At 28.4% G+C, this 23,654-nt stretch overlaps 1 protein-coding gene across 3 annotated transcripts in view; it reads right to left on the reverse strand.

Moving 5' to 3' along the window:
* The window catches only part of Dhc64C (dynein heavy chain, cytoplasmic), a 211,087-nt gene that overhangs the window by 150,166 nt on the left and 37,267 nt on the right, over positions 1 to 23,654 (reverse strand). For 2 of the 3 annotated variants that reach the window (XM_075376527.1, XM_075376526.1), the window contains exons 12-13: positions 23,228 to 23,401; positions 16,897 to 16,935 (exon numbers count right to left, since the gene is read on the reverse strand). In XM_075376527.1, coding sequence (XP_075232642.1) covers positions 16,897 to 16,935; positions 23,228 to 23,401 — 213 coding nt within the window. The remainder of the gene's footprint in view (positions 1 to 16,896; positions 16,936 to 23,227; positions 23,402 to 23,654) is intronic. The other variant, XM_075376528.1, reaches the window with a different exon arrangement.

The raw sequence follows: 23,654 nt of genomic DNA on the forward strand, positions 1-23,654 counted from the left end.
CATAACAACATAAATGAAATACAACACAAATTTATGCAATATAAAACATAACAATCTTACATACACGTATAAAATTAGAAACGAAACAAAACACCTAAACCCTGAAAATAATAAAATATACTTACAACAATAAAATAACTAATCAACAATTAGAGCTACAAAATGTAATTCACTACAACATTAGTATTTACAATAAATCTTTAAATTAAAAAAAAATTAATTTATCGCATTTAAACAATTTTTTAATTTAAATTAATTCTTTTACTCTTGTGATTTACTTTGAAATATTACATACAAACCATTTCTATACAAATGGGGTACAGAAATTTATTGTAAATGCAAATTCTGAGATTAATTCATGCATTTATTTCAAAGCGTATAAGATGTGCTTTTTATTAGCAGTTAATTATATATACATTTAAAAAATGAACTCTTAAGCCATTAACTAAATGTATCCCAAATAGAAGTGGAATGAACTATGTTTAGGTAAAAAAATGAGTGGGGGGGGATTAAATATCCTTCAAAAATTTATAGGATCTGTAAGGAAATTGAAATGGAAGTGGGCTAGTCATTTAACAAGATTTAATGACAAGCAATTATCAGAATGAACACTTTTACCAAGAAAAAGGAATACAGGAAAGCAAATGAGTTGATGTATGGATGAGTTGAAGGCAAAAACCATTTAATTTTGATGGACCAACGCAAGATAGAATGTAATAGGACAAATTCTTCCTTTTGTATATACTGTATTACACATAAATATATTGTACTTAATATACACTAAAAGTTATAGATTTAAACAAGTATTTAATAAATTTTTTTTATAACAATTTATATTACTATTTCCCACATTATTTCCTAATTAAAATACTGCTGATTTTACCACATTTTTAGATATAATGAAGAGCAGATTTAATGATAGTTTAACTAGCAAAGAATCTCAACTAATCACAGTTTTTATAAGACATAATTGAAAGTTGTGAGCTTAAATGTAGCATGAAAGTTACACAGTATTAAATTTTGGATGGTTATTCATTATATGAACATGACTTCAAATATATTTTCTATTTGAAAGTAAAATTATTTGACAGTTTTTGCTGTCAATGTAGAGAAATATGGAATTTCTTTTTATGAATAAAACAAATATTAATGGCTTTCTAAACTTACCAAAAATAACAACATAATGAAGTAAACAAAAATCATCAATGGATGAATGTTTCTTTACAAATATTTTAACTGTTTAGTACTGACATGTTTTCAGAAAGTCCATTCATCGTGTGGTAAGTTTCAATAAAATTAAATGAATTTGCTTAAATGTATGTGCCTTTCCTGCAGTTTTCATCAAATATATTTGAAAAAATTTGTAATTTGACAGTATTTATAGAAGTCTGAAAAAGGAATATTCTAAAATTGAAATTGGTTAATTACTGCTCTTGGCTCAAGCAAATAAACTAAAATATCACAACTAATTTATTAATAGAAGATTACATACTTTGTACATATTTTAAAATGAAAAGATTTCCCAAAAGTTTACTTTTAAATTTCATGTTATATATGTACAAGAAAGCACTTCAGTGAGTAACTTAGTATGACTGAAATAAAATTCAGATAAATATTAGCCGATTTATGAGAAATTTAAGTAAATAAAAAATGTATAGTCAATTTTTGGTTATGTAGCATGTATATTTAGAATTACAGCTTAAGGGATAACATTATTTTTGGAAACAAATAAATGACATACAGAGGAATTCAAATTAATTTTATGTGCAAGATACAACAATTTAACTTCTGAAATGCACCTGTAAAAAACAACCTGAGACTAATATTTACAGCAGTCACCTTCAAAGTACTCCCACTGTGTAGTTCTTCACTGGTTATGACGGTGTTTCTATTTCTTGAAAGAGACCTGGAATGAATTTTTTTTCCAAAATAATAAGTTCCTTGATGACATGCAATGGGTAACTCAGAAAATCTTTGTCCTGTGAAAAGAATTCATTGAATCTGGGAAAAGCCAGAAATCACAGAAAACTAAGTCATATGACTAAGAAGAATACTTAGTATTCAATTTTATTAACAGAAATTCACACAATGAATCCACCACATAGCGGACCATGGTTGTAATGTATGATCCATTAATCAATCCACAACACAGGTCTTTTCCTCTAAGAAAATCTTGTAATCTTTCTAGCAGAGTATTTTTAAATAGCATTGTCGGCTGACTATTTGTCCCTGTTCAATAATACTGGTGGTCCTCTTGAATTGAATAATACTGAATCCACTTCTGATTGGAGAAACACATCGACTACTTGAAATAAAAAGATATACTTTTTTTTGGGCATAGTGAACTCACTCAAGAATTTCCACTATGTTCTACCATTAATTTTTCAAAGCATGCGAACTAAATGCTACTTCCAACATTTTAATAACAGTTTCACAAATTTTCATACAAAATTTTATTTATGTCTGCTGCTCTAAATTTTGATCACTCATTTTTAAGAAACATCTTTATTTTTTTCAATCGCTAGCAAACAAACGGCTTTATCAAATTAAGGTTTATCCATACCTTCAGTAAAACACGTAATAACACAATTACTAACACTATTATGAAATAATCACCTGAGTGACAGGAAGCAGCCATTCCAGGAATTAAATTGTTACATCTTGTGATTACCAAATTGTTTTACAAAATAAAAACATGTACAAAGTTAATTCAATTCTATTTTATTTTGTTTAGATTAACATTAATTATGATAAGAAAAGCATACTTAAAGATACAGATATTTCTAATTAACGAAAATAGATTGGTTTATTTTTTACGAGAAATTCATGATAACAAAAAACAAACTTACTCTGAACAATGCAATATACAGTACTATAATATATATTATACAGTGATGCTTTTGATAGATGTATAAATACAATTACAGTGGTTGCCACAAAAGATGGAGCTCGTTTTTAAACTAATGTATCTCAGTTAAAAAAAAAATCCCACAATAAAAATGAAGGTATCATTGGAAACTGCAATTATTTTTATGCTAACCGGATTGGGCCAATATTATTTTCCATCCTTTGCTTAAAATTAGAGACATGAAAAGTGGAAAAATCACGATTTTTTTCACTTTTTTTGACATCAACTTTGAATTACTATAAAATCAAAACCGATCAACATAAAAATTTTCTACTTTTGGAGGTAGACTAAACAATTGTTTTTCAATAATTATAATTAAAATTTAGCCCAAAACTACAATTATTTAAGCGTGCAGAGCATTTTTTACAAGACCTTATCTTTAGTTTCAATCAATATTTTATAGGAAAAAACACATCGTTGTAATCATTGAAGCAATTTGAATAAGATGACTGTACTTTGAAAACAAAGTATTTAATATCAAGCTTTTAATTGAGGTGGGAAAAGTATGAAATAATCATTAAAAAAGCAGTTGCAACTAGTAGTTGAGCATGCACCCTATTTGTTCCTATACAGACCAGTGACATGCAGGCATGGTTTAATATTAAATTCACACAGTTTCATCAGTTTACTTTATACTTCGTTAATATTATAAATTATAATATTTGTAAATACTATTACAAATGTAAATTCTATTTTATTATTATTATTATTATTATTACTGTTGGTGTTATTTCCATATATTTTTATTTTTACTACTCAAAATATTTCTATCAAAGACTCATTTGTATAAAAAGAATAACAGAATACAAAACGCCATTAAAATCATATCAGTAAACATTACACAATTTATTATAACAATATCCTACTATAACATTACCTGGTATTGCACAACAAGCTCTTATCTGTGAATAGGGGCATACATTTAATTCTATTAGGACTTCAACAGTATTTGAATAATAATAATTAAATATGAAAACAACGGTTAAAAACAACTGTATTTTTAACAATTTCATTATTTTTATTAGTTATTTATCATTTTATTACTTGTTCCATAAACCTAAAGTAAGGCCCTTTTTATTTCATGCATGACTTGAAATGAACACAATTGTAATAATATAATATAATTAAAATAAATACCGATTAACACATGTAGTGATGTAAAGGATTCATGAATAAAACACAAACAGAATATATTACACAGTTGTTGAAACTGTACCGCTCACTCGGATGGCTTCTTCAGTTCATCATATATTGCCATATTTTTAAATAGATTTTTATGATCCTGTAAATAATCCTCACCGTAAAACGCGAATGTTTATGAATTCAGATACTACAAATATGAATTCTACAAAATTATGCCTGATTATGCAGAAATTTATTTTTTCTACACCAATGTTAACCAAAACGTGATGAATTTACTTGAAACCTGTACAATAAATAATAATAGTTTTGGGCTAAATCTTAATTATAATTATCGAGAAACAATCATGTATTGCTACAAATGTTGTACATCCCTAATTTTCAAATGAATGATGGTAACTAAAATCAGCCGGGCAGTTAACACAAAAATAATTGCAATTTCCAATGATACCTTCATTTTTATTGTGTAATTCTGTTTTAACAAAGATAGAATAGTTGAAACACAAACTTCATCTTTCATGGCGACCACTATAAACAATTGTATTTACACAAGCACTGCAAAAGAACAAATATTTAATTCTTTCAGAAGTTATAAATAAACAAACATTAAATTAAATAAAATAGTTTGGAAAAAAAGGAAAACATTTGAAGGACTTACGAAAAATAAACTTTATTTATAAAAAACACATCTCTGTCAAAACAACAATGCGTTTATAAGGCAAGAAACTTATGTTGCATATATAAGAATCAGGGTGAGACAGACACATTATTAAAAGAGATAAAAATTATATGCCTGTATATGTATATAAATCAAAATTTATTGCAGTATGGTTATAATGACACCCATCTGAAGATATTTAAAATATAAAGATAATATTATTATGATTGAAATATGTATTCTTCATTTCACAAAGAAAAATAATAAATTTGTCAAGAATTAGTCTATAACTTTCCCATACAAAAATTTTTAATTTTAATGAAAAAACAGCTTATTTATAAATTGTTTATTTGCAGCTTTTAATAATTAAAAATAAAATAATAATATTTTGGACCTAATATAATCAATCATTCATGTTAAGAGTCTACAAATATTATAATAAAAACAGAAAACTACTAACTTTTTTTTTTACCATTATTTACACCATTACTATTATCATAACATAGATCTGCTTACAACTAAAATATTATCATGACACACTGCATTTTTTTATGGAAACAAATTCTGAGCAACTTGCATATTAGATAAAAAATGTCAACATGCAGTGCACTAATCAAATGATTAATTACAAAGTGTTTAATAATAATACAAAACACATTAATAACTAAACTTAAAGAACATAAAATTAGACCTTTGCTATCAATATATATTAGGCAAAAAGCCTGTTACATCTTTGTAAATCTACCAACCCAAACTTCAATTATAAAATATCCTAACTGGGTTTGCTTTGTGTAGGAATTTCTTACAGCTAGAAAGCTTTAAGATGACTAAGTAAGGATCAATCAGAAATAATGCTGTTAAAAATACATTAACTACCAACATCTTAAAGTTTTATAATATTGATAACATAACCATTCACTTTTTCACATAAAAATAGCAAACCCACACAAATTTCACATCACCACCAAAATCTTTACATATAGATAAACATATGACTATACTTATACACACATGCAAATACAACGTATAAACTATCACAGAAAATATTACAATTAGTATACATAAAAATTATTAGAAAATTTACAAAACAAATAAAAGGTACACAATTCAAAATATATATAACGGGTTGTTATAACATGGTTTAAACTAAAAGGTAATATTTTGCACACAAGAAAAACATCCTTTTATTCATCAAAGTTTAGAAAGCTAAGTTGACGCGCTGGCTGGAGATGGATTGTTGGATCAGTGGATAGATACAAGGAATGCCAACAAAAATGCACATTACATGCACATGAGACCACTGTAAGGTTTTTTTATTTTAATTTAGCCTCTCACTCCTATCTATGTCAATGATAGGAAACTCCTATCAAAACTCCTATCATTGTCACTGATAACTGACACTGACTGGTGCTACCATCATTGTTTTCACTATCATAAATCTTTTAGTTTTGTATGTCAACAACTCTGTCAATCTCGTAATAATTCTGTTCTATTTCTAAGTTATGTTCTCACAGGACTGCTTCCAATAACCAGTTAACAATTCAGAAAAAAATTTCTCAGTCATTTCTTTTATTATATTTTGCCAATGTGACACATTTTCTTCCATGATAATTTGGTTGAATCAGCTCAATTTGGTTGAGTTCTGGATGGTGCAATAGGAATCTTAACAAATAGTGACCAAGATCCTTCAATATTTTGTCTATATACTATTTACAGCAAAGCTTATTTAACTGCACTATTTCATTAAATATCTGCTGAGCACAAAATATTTTTTCTTTATAATCTTAACAGTTCTTGTTTTCTGCATCTTGTATAATTTAACATTATGATAGTGATTGTTGTTAATTACCAAAAATGAATAATATAGAAGAATTGATATTAACTGTTATTTCTTGGTTTCCTGTAATTTTTTTGCAGTTCTCAGGCATTCATATTCTAGCAATCTCCTTGATTGTGACCTAGTTTAAAAATCAAATCTCTTGCAACACTGCCAATGTACAGCAATACAATATCAGCAATATTATTGTATTGATATTGTACAATATCAATACAATATTCCTGGATATGGATTTTTGTAGCCATTAATAGATCCATCATCCAACCATAATTTTTTTCATACACTGAATGAATGTATGACTCCTCTAAAATAATAATTGTTCTTTCCTCTATACGTAAATTTTCTTTTGCTATAAATAATTTATTCATTTGAAATTTACACCATTGTATTCTACCAAAATTTTCCATTATTTTCATTGTTCTTCCATCTGAAACCAATTCTCCTTGGAATTTTCCATAAACTTTTGTGCGTGTAATTTATCTGCAGATCTGTTTTCTTTAGTTTTAAAAATATTGCTAATAATGTCTTTTATGGCATCAATGTTTTATACATAAGTGAAAACTGCTATATTTCTTGAAATTGTATACATTGTTCTAAAAGTTATTTTTCTTCATTTTTAGAAACTTTTTTTAGGAGGTATTGAAATCTTTAATTGTTTCTCCCAGTTTATTTTGTTATAAATGTTCAGTGTTATATATTTGATTTTACTTTTTAATTTCACTCCTCAATCTTAATCTGCCATTAGATTTTGGCTGGAGCATTGCAAAGACAAGAATGAATTAAAAGACAGGATAAAATAAACAAAAAAAGCAATTGGTATTGAAGAATACTGTATATAAAAAATGAAAATGAAGAATGAAAAATTAACAATACAAGTCCAACAAAGCAACAGATTTCTTCCTACATATAATGCCTTAACAGAACACTATCCCCTCCACTGTACTATTAGCGATGCCAACATCACTTCAAACACCCAGGTAGAACTACTGCAAATCTATATGGTTCCACTTTCTAAACTTTGAATTTTTTTAACATAAATACAAATTAAAATTTATAATATAAAATTATCTTGTTTGAAAAAAAATTGAAAATATGGACTTCAATAATCATGATGAACAAGGAAATTAAAAGTGAAGATTCAGAGAAATCAATGAAAACTGGCTAGCTAAATGAAAAAACAAAGGTGGACTTAGAGGAAAGTCTACATAAATACAAACTGAAATACACTTATGTACACGGAAAAGCCTGGAACGCTGCTATTATTAAAAATTTTCATAGTTAATTAGACAAAAGTACAAGTTCTAATCCATTTCCAACTAAGCCTACATTTCATGCAAGAAATGTAAAAATTACCAAATGTAAAGGAATATGAATAAAAAACACCTATACTCTTCAGTTTTAGAAGTGGATACTGTGCTAGATTTTAACTCGCTCTAAATAAACCTCAAAGATATAAATACAATCTCCAAAAACAGCCTCTTATTACTACCCCTTAAAATATTCAAAAATCTAACATTTTTAAAATTTGAAAAGAGGATCTGTTAATAATACTACTTGATTAACTTATTACTTTTTAAAGTTTTCTAAATAATGTAAGACAAAAAAATTAAATAAATTAAATAGCATATTAACAAATAGTTTTCCTTAATTTTTTATTGCTTAATAACTTATTTATTGAAAAATCTACATTAAGCAAAATTTGATAAAATAATAATTTTAAAATATAGTAAATTAAGCTAATTTAAGCCCACAAGTAGGCAAGACTGAATAGTACAAATAAACTCTTTAAAAAAGTGACAACTGCATAATAAGTTCAAAAAGATTATAATAAAAGCTATATTTAAGTACTCTGAAATTTCAACATATCAAAGTTCAACTATTAATACACTTACCAACCCACTACCTCTTATGATGTGAAATGGAAATTAAAAACATAACTTTTAGGCAAACATATCTTTATCCTTTGAGAAATAATTCACCAAACATAGGAAATTAATACCCTACAAAAAGATTAAAAAGCTTGTGGGTTGTAATATCGGTAAATAGCTCAAAATGGTTTGTGATTAGAAGATCTTAAAATACACATTAGTTTTATAAAGCACTTTTTACGATGAAAAAATAAAATGTATATATATATATATATATATATAAACACACACGCATAGAAGAAGAAACACATACTTCTTTAGTAGAAGTAGCACACAGGCTATAAATTCAATGAAAAATGGGTAAGCTTCAGGAACAGATAATATTGCTGCTGAGATGCTGAAAGCTGGTGGCAAAATGTCGCACTCAGCACTTGCAAAACTAAACTCAAAGTGCCTCAAAAACCAAACGATCTCAAATGCGTAGACAAAGTGATTCTTTTACACAAGAAAGAATTCAGGAAGACCTGAAAATTATTGTCCAATAAGTATCCACTCGGTTATATGCAAGGTTTTCACCAAGATAGCAATTTTGGCACAATGGATCACAGCCAGGTTGTTCGGCAAGTCATGAAGAAACACAAGTATACCATGCCATTATATGGCTTTTATTGACTGAAAAAGCATTTGATTCAGTAACAATGTAAGCTATAATAACTGCATTACATAACCATGAGGTAAACACAGTCTACATAAACTTGCTATAATAGATATACGAAGAAGCATAAACTACAATGTCAATGAACATACGGCAGAGATAAATATACAAAAAGGTGTACAACACGGCAACACTGCATCACCCATGCTCTACTCAGCCTGCCTCAAGGAGGTATTTAGAAAGCTGATATGGGAAGAGGAGGGCATATTAATAAGTGGCACACATCTAAACCACCTGAAATTCACAGATGAAATAGTTCTCTCAAGAACCAGAAGAACTATAAAGAAACGTACAGTAACTGGAAATGGCTGCAAATCATATGTTCTACAGATAAACTTACATAAACTTTAAAAAGAGCCAGTCATTTTCTACAAGTTTGCCAAGGAACAAAGATCTTTGTCTCTGAGAAAGACCTTGAACAGGTAGATCAATATATACATCTTGGCCAACAGATGTCAACTGAGGGTGACACAATCAAAAGAGGTTGAATGATAAGTTGAGCTTGGGTGGCAGGCATTCGGGAGACCTAACACTGTTTTCAAGAAAAAACTCCCCTTTTGCCTTAAAAAGAAAGTTTTCCAGTCCTTACATACGCAAGTGAAGCTTGGGCATTAACTGTTCAATCATTACAAAAGAAATATTACACAAAGAAATATGGAACGATATATGCTTGAAGTTATCAGACGGGATAGGAAGACCTGTACATGGATCAGAGAACAGATGAAAGTACACGATATTATCGTGAAAGTTGAATAATTAAAATGGCGGGTAACAGATGTATAAAAGTAGAATGGTTAGCACTGATAAATGTAGTGAATAGATACCACTAGATGTTAAACACTCACAAAAAACCAAAGGCTTGTTGGATTGATTATATTATCAAGTTCATTAGACTGAATTATCAGAAGATCACACTAGATCGTATTAGATGGAAACACACTGAGGATGGCTTCATCCTGCAGTGGATTGATAATGGCTGAAATGATGAAAAAATATATATGTTTTTCTAGGAGGAATACCATAAGAATTATTGTTCAAACACAAAGGGAATGCTGCATTAGGTTTTAGCTAAAAGAATAGTAAAGTTTGTAAAAATTCTATTAAATTATTTAAAGGCACCTTTTATTAGAAGCAAAGGTATAAAATCCCAAAAAATAAAAAACACAAAGAAAATATAGAGAGATCCCATTAAAACAAAAACAAAAAACCATGTTGAATATAAAAAATCTCATCACACAGAAAAATCTTAGGTACTTTTCTAGATGCCCACAACCGATTTGTAGTTAGTCAGTTGTCATTGTAGTTGGTTAGTTAGTTAGATGGCCCCAATGAAAGAAGAAAATAAATAAATAGTACATTTTTTTTTTCTTTTTAAATACAAACATTGAACTGTGGTAACATTAAAATAATACAATAACTGTATAATAAATTTATTTAAATAACTAAATAAAATATATATATTTAAATTTATATAATAAATTAACATAAAGTATAAATATAATCAAACCAAACTTAACCTACACTCGCTAATCAAGGTTAGCAGGCATAGGTTAAGTTTAGTTAGATTATATTTATTTATTATATAAAGTTAATTATATACAATTTTATTTATTTATTTTCTCCTTTCAGTGGCACCATCTAACAACTATAATGACAACTGACTAACTACACATCAGCTGCGGGCATCTTCTTGAAAATTACCAAATCTTAAGTATACACAAAAAAACACAAACATACTTAAAATAATCAAGCCATAGTGACATTTATAAACTGAAAGTAATCCAGATTAAAGTGTAAAGTTTTCCAACCCAAATAAAAAAAATATCTAAAAATTCTGAAAAATGATTAGCAGAAGAACTTTGACAGTTTGTCAATTTCAGCCACACTGTTATTAATGTGGATTATGGATGACGGTTTACATTTTATATTGTAATTACATAACATTCACATACATAGGTTCAATGCGATAACCGTATTAGTAGTTATAGATGACCGCTTTGGGCACAACAGCCAGTCAGAGAGCAGCATGTGACTTAGGGCATGCCCACTTTATTCTAGAGAAAAGTCACGTATTATGCAGTCTTTTACAGGCAAAATTCACATATCTCGCAGTCTTTTGCGAGCATCATTTTCAGGTTAAATGATTCTTTTATGTATTTTCTTCGACATCCATAAATATCTTGAAAAGGGCATTTTTATCAAGGGAATTAATAGCTTAGGGCATTTTTGACTGAAAAATAGTGCTATATACTATAACAACCCAACACAGATATGAACCATATAAGCCAAATTTTGTTTAGTCAGAAAACTACCCACACTTTGCACAGGCTCTTCTTCAATTTCCAGTGTAGGTATCGATTACATGTAGCTAATCATTCTTTAATGTAACAGTTTTGTTCACTCAAATTCAAGTGAGCTAAATATTTCATTTAAAGCAACAAAATACAATAAATTTATAAGATTAGTTTTGCATCATTTATTGTAGTTTGTTATTTTAATGTATTTTATTATAACATACTATAGCCTGTCGATGACATCACAGTATTCTCCACTGCATCAGCTGTTAATCATCCATTCTAAATAAAGGATTTGAAATCGTTTATTTAGAATGGCAATTTCGAAATCAATATTGCCAATTTTTATAGATTCATCTTGCCGAGAATAATCAATCATGTATAATGGATAACTGTTTTTATAATTTGAAAATGTGTACACCAACCTGACACTTTCATACGATTTTTGAAAATCTGTAAACATTTTAACATCAACATCTATCTCCTCTGTAAATCTAAGTAAGGAAGTGGGGTTGAATTTATCATCACTTCAACATTGTTCACTTTACAAGAACCAAATTTAGACATATCTTTAACTGCGTTATCTTTCCTATTAGTTTGAAAACCTACAATAGCATAATGCAGTTTGTCTAAGTGCGATGATGTTTTTACATTCCATTTATAGATTTTTTTTTGCAGACTGTTGGATATTCGTGAAGTTTCCATTTTCTGAATTCCATTTACAACTCTTTATTTTTAGGTTTCAATTTAGACAATTTCAATTTATATCCAGACGCCGCTCTTAAATACAGTACACTCCATACAACGTCTATTATTTCTAATTTAGATTTATGATCTGAAACTGTAGCAACTACCGCATTTTCATTGTTAACATTTTGTTTCAACACTAATTTTTGTCTGTTGCTTATGATTATTTTTTTTATAATCTTCAGCAAAACCCATCAACACTGATAAAAGTATGCATAAACTAAAAAACATACAATCATCATCTATATAAATTTTATTATTATCTTTTACCCAACCGGCACCTTCAGCCATTGAAATGGAAGACGAACTCATTGAAATCAGGTTTTTCATAATAGTCATTACACGCACATTGCTAGAGCTGGCTACTTCTAATTGGTTTTATTATTATTATTATGCTTTTACGGCCAACATGGGACCACTTAAGTCAATTTTAGTTGGATCTTTTCTGAGAAAAGCGTGTTATTTTACTCTTTCGAGCTGCCCAGTATTTCTTCATCCGTTCAGATCTTGCTTTCTTTTCTTCATCCGTAAACACCCTCTTCGTTGTATTTTGTCGTTTGTCTGTCTTTTGTTTAAATCTAATGCTTTTATCTTTTAGCTTTGTAATTTTTCCAGTTTTATTCTGTAGGTCAGTCAGGGAAATTCCCAATTCTTTCATATCTTCTCTAATTTCTTTGATCCATCCTACTTCTAGCTTTTGGAACCAGAGCTTTTCAATGATATTTCTTGACAGTCTTGTTTCCGGTGTCCGTATGAGATGACCGAAGAAAGAGATTCTTTTTTTCCGCATAGTATCAGTAACAGGCTCTATTTCTCGATACACCACCTCATTTGGCACAATCCACCATTGGCCTTCTTTTTGGTGTTTTTTATTGATACACGTTCTGACAATTCTCCTCTCTATTTTCAGAATTTTTTCAATTCGGTTTTTCTGAGTGATTTTGAAAAGGGTCTCGCTTCCGTAGGTGACTTCTGGCTGTACTACAGTTTTATAATGTTTAAGTTTTGTTTTAGCAGAAAGGCATTTTTTGTTATATGTTGACCAAGTTAATTTTTGGGATTTAATCATTTTATTTGTCCTGTTTTGCCATGTCACTTTTTCATTTAAATTATAAGTTATTATTTCCCCTAGATATTTAAATTGTTTTACTATTTTAATTTTCTGATTGTTTACCGTAATGCGCTCTATTACCAGAGGATCTATAACCATTAGTTCAGTTTTTTCGAAAGAGATATGAAGCCCTATCTTTTGTGCTAGGTTTTGAAGGCTCATGATTTGTGTTTTGGCTTCTTGAATATTATTTGCTAAAAGAGCGAGGTCATCTGCAAATCCTAGGCAATTTAGTGTGATGGAGTTTTTCTTAGTACCCATTTTTATATTTTTGGGATTTATTTCATACCATTTTCTCATGACAAATTCGAGGGCGCAGTTAAAAAGGAGTGGTGAGAGGCCGTCTCCTTGCCTCAATCCAGATTTTATGTAGAAGGGTTGAGAGAGTTCACCTCTGAATTTCACTCTGGACTGGGTATTGGTTAAAGTTCTACTTGGTTTATAATATACAATCTCGTTAAATAGAAACACCCACAAAATCCGATGATTTTTTCCTGTTTTCGCCTAAAACTTTCCCACTAATATATTGCAGGAACAGTATATACATTCATTTGATTTACATTGATTAAAATTGTCGCACCCTGTTTGAATTTACTTACATCCAGAGAATGTTCATAGTATGCTTTATACGTTAACGATTCACCTCAAAGTTTATTTTTTTCAACACTTAAATGATTCATTATAGAATCTATAAAGCAAGAATTAATTTTCAATTTCAATAATGTATTAATTTTAGCCACGGACAGATTTTAATTTTCCTCGAATGATTTCAAGCCCTAGAGGTTCTAACTTTTTAATGCTTTCTTCACTCAATACTGATACCTTCAACCTGATAACTGCCCATCAGTACAGTTATGTAATGTTTTTTAGTTAGCACATACTTATTGTTTTCATGTTTTTTCACATTTTCATCAAACGTGAAACATAATTGATTGTTTTTATTTTCTTTGACATTTGCAATACTGTTGCCTGTCATCAACCATTGAAAACTGATTTTATATTGTCCTTTTGAAAGATCGATTGGCAGGAAATGTGTATCTTTAATCACCAAACTAGATCCATTAATCGATAATAGCGCAAAAAATAAAACAAATATGAATATTTTATTCGCTTTCGGTAAAGCAATCTAACATAAAAATACCTCTAAAATGTAGAATTTTCAACTGTTTTGCATATTCAACCAATTAGTAATCATATAAAGTGCGTTACAGTATTGAATATATTACTTTTTTTTTACTTTCATTAGCAGCTTTTTTCTTAGCAGTACCGCCACCTTTCTTTATTTTAATCTGCTATTCCTTTTTAGTTTCAATTTACTGCCAAATTTAAATTTTAGTTTCATCACGTTACTTACAGCATAAGCCGCCGCTCTTTCAGTTAAACTACTATCCGGGGTGATCACATGTTCCCAAGCTCTTTTGGCTAGTGCTTTATCGGCTACAGATTCAGTTTTATTATCTGAATATTTTGAATAAGTTATATCGTGTAGTTTACAACCCTCATCCAATTTATTGATACTTATGTCGCCGCGCTTCACTCTCTTATCTAATTTCGTACCCAGACCGCAATAATCACAACCTGAAATATGGACCTCAAATAGTTTATCTACAACCTTACTGACTACAGAACCGATAATATCACGACCTTTTTTCGTATTTTTCATCTTCGAACTTATATATTAAAAAAAATGTATTTTCATTCCAATACATTATTGGTGTAAAAGTCAGGATATTCTTTACTACATCTAAATTAGTCGGCTCAGATCCAAACCAACAAAATATTTCATATAAACTAATTTTTACAATAAATAACAAGCCTTAATGACAACATTTTCAGGATTATTGATTCTTAATGTATCTAAATTAGGTGGTGGGAATTCCCACCCCAAATTAATTTCATACAAAGCAAAAAACACAATAAAATTATAAATGAAACAAATTATTTTGCAGTTAATTATACTAAACCAGTCAAGCCAAAACCGTGACAATTACGTTCAGTTTCATTGAGTTTTTAACTTTCAATCCACGATATACGTTTGTATTTTTAAATTACCATTTTCATGATTCTCATACCTCTTTGTACCATAAAATCTTTATTGCCCAAATTAATAAGGATGACTTTAATTTCACTGCAATAAGCGGCATAAATTGTGCCCGGCGAACTGGCAATTGTAATGCCATCTTTAGCCGTCAAACTTAATCTGGGTCTTATTTGCGCTTTGAAATTTTTTTGTAAAGATATAGCAATAACAGTTGGGTTGAGTTATTTCGCCGACTTTTAAAAGTTTATCAATTGCTGAAATTAATTCTAAACCTGCGCTTTGTTCAGTAGCATATTTGGGAAAATCAACAAAATTACTCCGTTTCTTAATTTTAACTTCCATTTCAAACATTTTTTTAAATATCTATATTAAAAAGTTAATAACGCAAAACTAATACTTTATAAATATTATTTTGATGAATGATATTTTTATTTTTATTTTGTTATTTCGTTTTTGCGAATCATTTCTGCGATAATCAATTTAATCTCTTGCACTTTATTTTCTACTTATGTCGCAATGGTAGCTTTCATGAGATCTTCAGTAACCCAGTTACTTATCTCATCATCTACAAAGTTTTCAATTTTTCTTTTAAGTGGTGCGATTGCACCTTTCATAAACTTTATAGTCTCTTTAGCCAACTTCAGTTTTTCAGCCTCTATGTGCTTTTTAATGAACTCATCGTGGTCATTCAATCTTGCCAAACCGACAAACTGTTCACTGACATGGTTGTGTATTCGTTACAACATATTTATAATGTAGTACCTTTAATTAATGCAGTGCAGTCTACTGTTAAGTGTCAGCCACTCATTGTAAAAAAATGCCTCTAAACAACTGGTATCAGAATGAATTACACACTCCATAAAGTTTAACTGAAAGCAAGTTTCCAACAACTATAAGTTACATTTCATTCCTTTTTTACTACATGCTTCAAAAGTAGTACACATATACAATAACCCAATGTAAAATTTATCACCATTTATCAAATATTAACTACCAGAGCCATGTGAGACAGCATTTGAATTTAAAATATCTTAAAAAATTGCAGAATTATGAGTTTAAGAAAAACCTGAAGAAGATAAAAACTACAAATATTAAATACTTAAATACAGATTTCATTGCAATATATAATAAACTTAATGCAGTATCACTCCATACAAACACTTTCATTAATAAATTCCTATAGAAATTAAAAATTAAAAAATTATACAAATTGTAACCTGGTTACTAAATATTATTTTAATAAAATTAAAACATATTTCTAAAAGAAAAAAACAAGTAAAAAGGAGAAAGTAATAATACATAACACAGTAAAAAAATACAGAAGAATGGGAAAATAGAAATATATATAAATAGAATAATATTATAGTGAAGATAACTGACATTGACAAGCGAAGCATTAAGAAACCAGCCGTATATCATCAGCAACAGTAAAAGAGAAAGAAGGAAAGAGACAGCAGCGAGCAAGCGAGCAAATGAGCAAGCTTGCAAAAAACGAGCAGGCGACATTAAAACAGGTTAGGGACAATAGGTTAGAAAAATAAAGGCACGAGCGATACAATTACTGCAGCGATTTCTACCTTGAATGAAGGGCTAGGAGGAGAACTCCTGTTTGTAAGCTGTTTATAAAAAAAAAAACAAAACAATAATATAATAATTCTTAATTATTATAGTATACAGTGAAACCCTATTTATTTAAATCAAATAAGTATTTAAACATCAAAACTATTATTTACATAAAATGTACTATTAGTTTATAAAGTAAAAATATCTATAACATGTTGCAAATTCAGTGCAACAATATATTATCTCAAAAATTGGTAACAATCAGGTACGAAGTTGTTTTTTGGGTCATTCATTTGTGTGGAAGGTCTGCAATATATAATTAAGATCTCAGAGCTCTTTTAGCACACTAGCAACTATATCGATCTTTTCTATAGAAATAACTGAATTGTTAGGAAAAGTGGTAATATTTCTCTGACTTAAACAAATGCTACAAGCAGCTCTACTTCCATTACATATGAAGCAGTTTCAAATTTTTATTGTTACTCTTTTCAATTTATTATATCACTGATATACAATGTACTTCAAGGTATAAATGATACAAATGTTTCTCAAGACAAGTGATGAAAATCGAAAACCGCAAACCGTAAATGAAAAATTTTGAAGGAAAAGATTTATTTAATTCAAACATACCTTTGTTTACTAATCAAAATCGTGGAGTGAAAAAATCTAATTTACTTCACCTATACTAATTCATTTATAACGAAATGTATGTAGGTTAATAAAAAAAGTTAGAAAATAACAATTACTTAATAAAAATTTTGTTTTCCTACATTACACCAACTTACAGATACGACCTATCCTGCTAGTGGCACTTTGTAGTTGGATTTTTCAGAATTTTGACAAGGCTTTTTGCAATTATTCTAAGTCTTTTTAGAAAATTTACTTAATTTTCACTCCACAAGCACCAATGATGTGTTTATGCTCGTGGCAATAATAGAAAATACATTTTTTGACTAATAGAAAATACAGTTTTTTTTGAAAAGCGATACATTTATGAGAAATTTTGATTCAAATTGTTTAGACACTTAAAGAAACTCTGAAAATGTAACAAGACACTTATGAGGAAGTATGTTTGAGTCATATATAGTGTTATGATTGTTATCAGCATTTAAAATCAAGCACGTCAAAACCTCTCAAACATGAGATGATGATGTTAGTCATCTTTTGTGATTGGAACAGTGTTATTCATTATGAGTGCATTCTATGTGGTCAAAACATCATTAAAGGATTTTGTTTCAAAGTAATGTGAAATTAGAGAAAAATCAGTGAAAAAGAAGAGGCCTAAAGCATAGATGTTGAAAAATAAAAATGTTATTGTGCACTAACTGCTCTTTAGTTTGGAGTTTTTGGCAAACCATAACAGAACTGTCACATCTTACTGCCTTGTATTTGCCTGATTTACCACCTGCAGACATCTTTCCATTCCCAAAAATGAAAACCACCATGAAAGGATGCCATTTCCAGATCATGGAATAAATTTAAAAATATCTGCTACAGAATGTGCAGGCTATTCCATACAACTAGAATGCATGAAGAAAGGAAAAATGCTGGGAGTAGTCCATTAAAAATGGAATGTACTAATTTGAAAGAGATAAATTTGATTACCTTGTATACATAAGTGAAATAATTTTGAAAAAGTTTATTTTGTAAGCCAAGCCTATCATGGATGAACTTTATTTTAAATTTCAATGTATAATCTCTTTGCCAGTAGGGTAGTTACTACATTAAAATCACAAATAATTAAAGAATTTTATTAAAACCAAATTAATCAAAGATTATCCCAAGAAAATAAAACACAACAAAGAATTATAAACCAAAAATTGATTGATAAATACTATCAAGGTTTCACTGTATTTACACTACCGTAACTAATTTACAAGTAATTTAATTTTATACAAATGTAGATATTTATAAATAATAGTATATTTTATATTTTGATTGATATCAGCTTTTCAAATAATGTAGGCCAAAGTGAGTGAGTAAATGAGTGAATGTGGTGTGTGTGTGTGTGTGTGTGTGTGTGTGTGGGCACGTGCCTGTATTCGCACACATATGTATCTGTATGTGTATGTAAAATTCAAATTTCATCAACTCAAACCTTGATTATTCAATCTATTTTACTTCTCTCTCTCTCTTCTCTTTATAAAGTAAAACTTCCTTATGTATAAATATAATAAACAGCTAACTCAAATTTTTTTGGAACTAAAACTTAATATTTAATTCCATCTAAGTGTTTACCAAGATACAAATATTATCAATAAACTTCTGAAATGAATACACAGTTAATTTTACTATGAAAAAATTCTGATTTCCTTGTATCATTAATTGCTGGGATTTGTGTACTTGGGGAGCTGCTTCTTTGGAGAAGTTGGCAATGAAAAAAATATGCGTGTATAGTCGGGCTTGTTTCTTGCTCTAATGAAGTTTAACAAACATTTTTTTTAAATTTATGTATTTGTTTTTCAATACAAGATATCATCATAGGCAGAGTATAACAAAAAATTACTGCACATAGTTCAGTTCCATTAATTTGTTTACCTGATACAGATCATTTAAAGCTGAGTCTCTTCATAGTCACTGTATTTGTTATGGAATACAATATAACTTACAACATTTTTTCTTTTGTGTTTTTCTGTGTTACTGTATTTTACATGTACACAAGAAATCTATTGACTGCCCAACAAAGACGAGAACAGTAAAGTTTTAGTATACAAAATTTTCACTTGTATAGTACTCTATATAAAGTTTCTCATTACAAATTAGACCTGTGGAACAATACTGTATCACTGGGCAATATTATAAAACTTTACAAAAAAAACTTTAGCAGTATTATAAAAAATTGAAATTTTATTAACTTAAATGTTTTTATTCAACTTTTGAGTTACAAAAGTTTAACTAAATATAATTTTAATTAAAATCAAAATATTAATAGAAAATTTTACTCACTGATATAATAATAAACTAGTCAATCATAATAATTATAAAAAGTTATAAATAATATCAGAACATTACTTGAAAAAAGTAAGCAAAGCTTCAGATACAACACTTGATCATAAAGTTATATAATCAGACATCATCTATAAAAATTCTCAGATGATTTCTAATATGTAGATATTAAAACTCAAATTCTTCTTGTAAAGAAACCCGATCTAAATCATCTCCAAAAACAAAGAATCAGTTAAAGAGATGCACAGCAATATTAAGTTTACGTCAACACAATCTCTAAATACATCTTTTATCCCTACTTACATAATCATAAAACTCAATCAAATTCTAACCAACACAGATTCGTAACAACCAAGAAAGGCGTACATTAAAATTTTACATAGAGAAAAAAAGGTAGGCTTCTTTGAATATGTCCTAAATCCTTTATAAAAAAAAGTTTGAAACAAAATTATTAAGAGTATGGGTCAACATCAATTTTTATCTATTAAAAAAATACAAGCAGCAACTTTTCAATCAATAATAATTAACATGACAGTAATTTCTAACCTACTAATTTTTTTCTTTGTAGTCTTGTTTCCTACAAGGTAAACCACATAAAATTTTGACAAAACTGTCTCATGATTGTGAATATGACCTTATGATGTTAGCCCTGATGGGCTTTATTTGTGAATATGACCTACCAATAATCATACTATTATTATCTGTATAGATTATATAACAAAGTCTATGCTGTATAAAATAATTAACATGAGAAGAAAATGAAGCCAATTACAACTAACCATAAAAATTGGTATATAGAGCTCTTTGTTGTGAAGATACAACTGATAAAGTATGAATGATACAAATGTGAAGTTACAAATCTCAAATATAAATTCAAACATGCATTCTCCAACAATATTTAGATAATCAACAATTCATCTGATAACATTATTTGATAAAATAATTTTTGGGTTAAAAAAGTTGAATTCATAAATAATAGTTTTATATATAAATACATTAGTTTCAATTTTTTAAATTAATTTTTTTTTAAATTTAATAGCTGCTATTTTGGAATTTTCAAAGGTAGAATTTTTAAATGTATATATTTTGCAGAAAATTTGTGTTGAGTTCACAAATACCAAATTTCATTAAAATATTTTCATCCATTCCAAAGATATAAATTTTTATTGAAAAAACAAATTTGCAAGTAGAGGAAAAATAGAGCTAGATTAAGGGTTTTGTCCAAACGAACATTTCTGTTTACTTTGATTTTCTGAATCAGCCCCTTAATTTGGCCTTTCAGAACAGCCTGTAGGGAGGAAAAATATATGGGTAATAAGATGACTCTTGTCTGATGGGATCAAAATCTGGCCAAAACTGGGATATATACGGCTACATATAACCCAAAACTTAGTGAAAATTTCAATTTCTTTAGTCAACAAATTTTTTAGATATGAGGTGAAAATTGTTAAGAAATAATGTTGGATACTCCCCAACCCCTATTTCAACTGATTTAAAATTTTGGAATTTAAATAACTTAAGTAGTACTTTCATCAGAAGCTCAATTTTCTAGGATCACTATACACTCAAAAATTTTAATGGTAAAAACAAACTATCCCTCTCTTACTGATTCCTATACTTAATAAACGCTAGACACACACACATGCAGTTTCACTGAATGTTCTGACAATTATTTCTTTTTAAATTAGCATTTATTTATTTAGCACATTTATTATTCCATTAATTTATCTAACAATGTTATTTTTCATTTCTACGTTTTTCTTCACTAGAAATCTACATTACATCTAACAATATCTGTCTATGTTAATGTTATCATCAGTGCAAAAATTAAAATAAACTAATACTAATGAAAGGATGACTTTATTAAACAGAAGAAAAATTGAACATATCCTGTTTTCTTTCCGAATGAATTAAAAACCAGCATAGAGTACTGGAGTATTAATTAATAAAAAATTTTACAAATATTGCAAAAAAAAAGTGAATACGTCATCATAGAGACAGTTTAATAAAATACAATAAATTTAACTAAAAATTTAATGGAACAGTTTATGGATTTATTTCACAAAAATCCAAGTCAAAGAATACATGAGACAACAAAATGTTTTAAGTACTGTAAAGCAATTCAAAGATTTGAATTAAGACAAATAGGAAGAAAGAAAGAGTGATAAGTACTATAATTCTGGGGGAAGAAGTATAATGGTTATAGAAAAATCAATCAAAATGAAAATACCAAAAATCACTGCCATGAGATGAAAAAACTGGTTACAAGAAACAGAAAGATAACTAACTTTTCATTTTGATAAAAAACTGAAAAAGAATGTATTGAAACACAATAAAGTAACTGCTAATCAGAACAGGGTATGACTCTCTGGAAAGTTTGAAAACTTTTTTCCAACTAATTTTCTTGAATATCCACTTAAAAAAATACTTTAAATGTTACAATGACATTAAGATATTTATCATAATGCTATAATTATCAAAATAATGAAACTATGAAAAAGTGAAAACAATACCTCCTACATAAAATAAAAAAGAACCTCATAACTCAATCCATTTGCTCCAGAAAAATTCTTATTTAGATAAAAGGTGAACATATTCATAAAGTCTTTTCAATTAAAGTAGCAAATGACCTGAGCATTATCACAACACCCTTGGTTACATAATCATAAGAGACTTCAGTAATACACAATAGTAATGTAATGCAACTGCATTCATTAACTAATATCAATCTTAACTAGGTTCAAATCATATTTAAAATTTTTGAACATATCATACCAGATTACAGTAACACAGATAGCAGCATTTAAGATTACATTTAAGACTATATTTTCTTACCTCAGTATTCACAAACTTCCTTAAAGCATTTTTAATGAATAACGGATAAATAATTCATTTAATTTATAAATCAACATATAAATAAAACTGATTTATGACTGAAAATACAAAGAAAAGTAATATTGACAAACACACACACACACACACACACACACACACACACACACACACAAATTTAGAAAAATACTACTGAAATAACAAGTAGAATACAAAGAGATTAGTACGACTAAATAAAAAAGTCAAATAAAAGATTATTTTAATCAAAAACAAAGTACATCACATTCACAAAAATCTCAATAAAAAAAATATTGTCACAGTCCTTTTTTTAAATCATTCAATTTTAAGATTCTAAACTATAGTTACTTAAAAAGAATAGTCAAACACATACAAGTTAAACAAACTTTGAAAAAACAATCATGGTAATTATGTAAATTCATGAATAAAAACATATGCAAAATAATTCTATATAATTTCTAATTATGCAAAATAACTCTGTAAAAAAAAAACATATTTAAAAAAATTAACCAAAATAAATCGCTAATCACAAAAATAAACCACACATACCTTTTCTAGAGTTCGTTCATAAGTTCGTACACTTTCTATTAACGAAATAGCAAATGGATACAACTGATTAGCCTGGTGAGCCTTGTTAACAATAGCAAGTGGAACACGGAATCCAAGATTTTTTAAATTACGAACTTCTTTTGATAGTGTAATTATTTCTGGTAGAAAGTTTACCTAAAATTAGAAATTAAATATGTAAACAAATAATACTAATAATAATAATAATAATAATAATAAAGTCATATTTCTAAATATTGGCACCACAGTGCTATAATCACGATTCTAGGCATGTGTGCTGAGTCGACTGATATGTTAGAAGATGATTGATACCATTCTTTATTCAGCTGTCTAGCCCCTGTAAGTTTCTTAGTGTACATTTAGGTCACATTCGATCTCTGATCAATTTTAAACGCAAGGAACATTAAAC

The sequence above is a fragment of the Lycorma delicatula genome, chromosome 10 (genome assembly GCF_047948215.1).
Source record: "Lycorma delicatula isolate Av1 chromosome 10, ASM4794821v1, whole genome shotgun sequence".
In the NCBI taxonomy this organism is placed as follows: domain Eukaryota; kingdom Metazoa; phylum Arthropoda; class Insecta; order Hemiptera; family Fulgoridae; genus Lycorma; species Lycorma delicatula.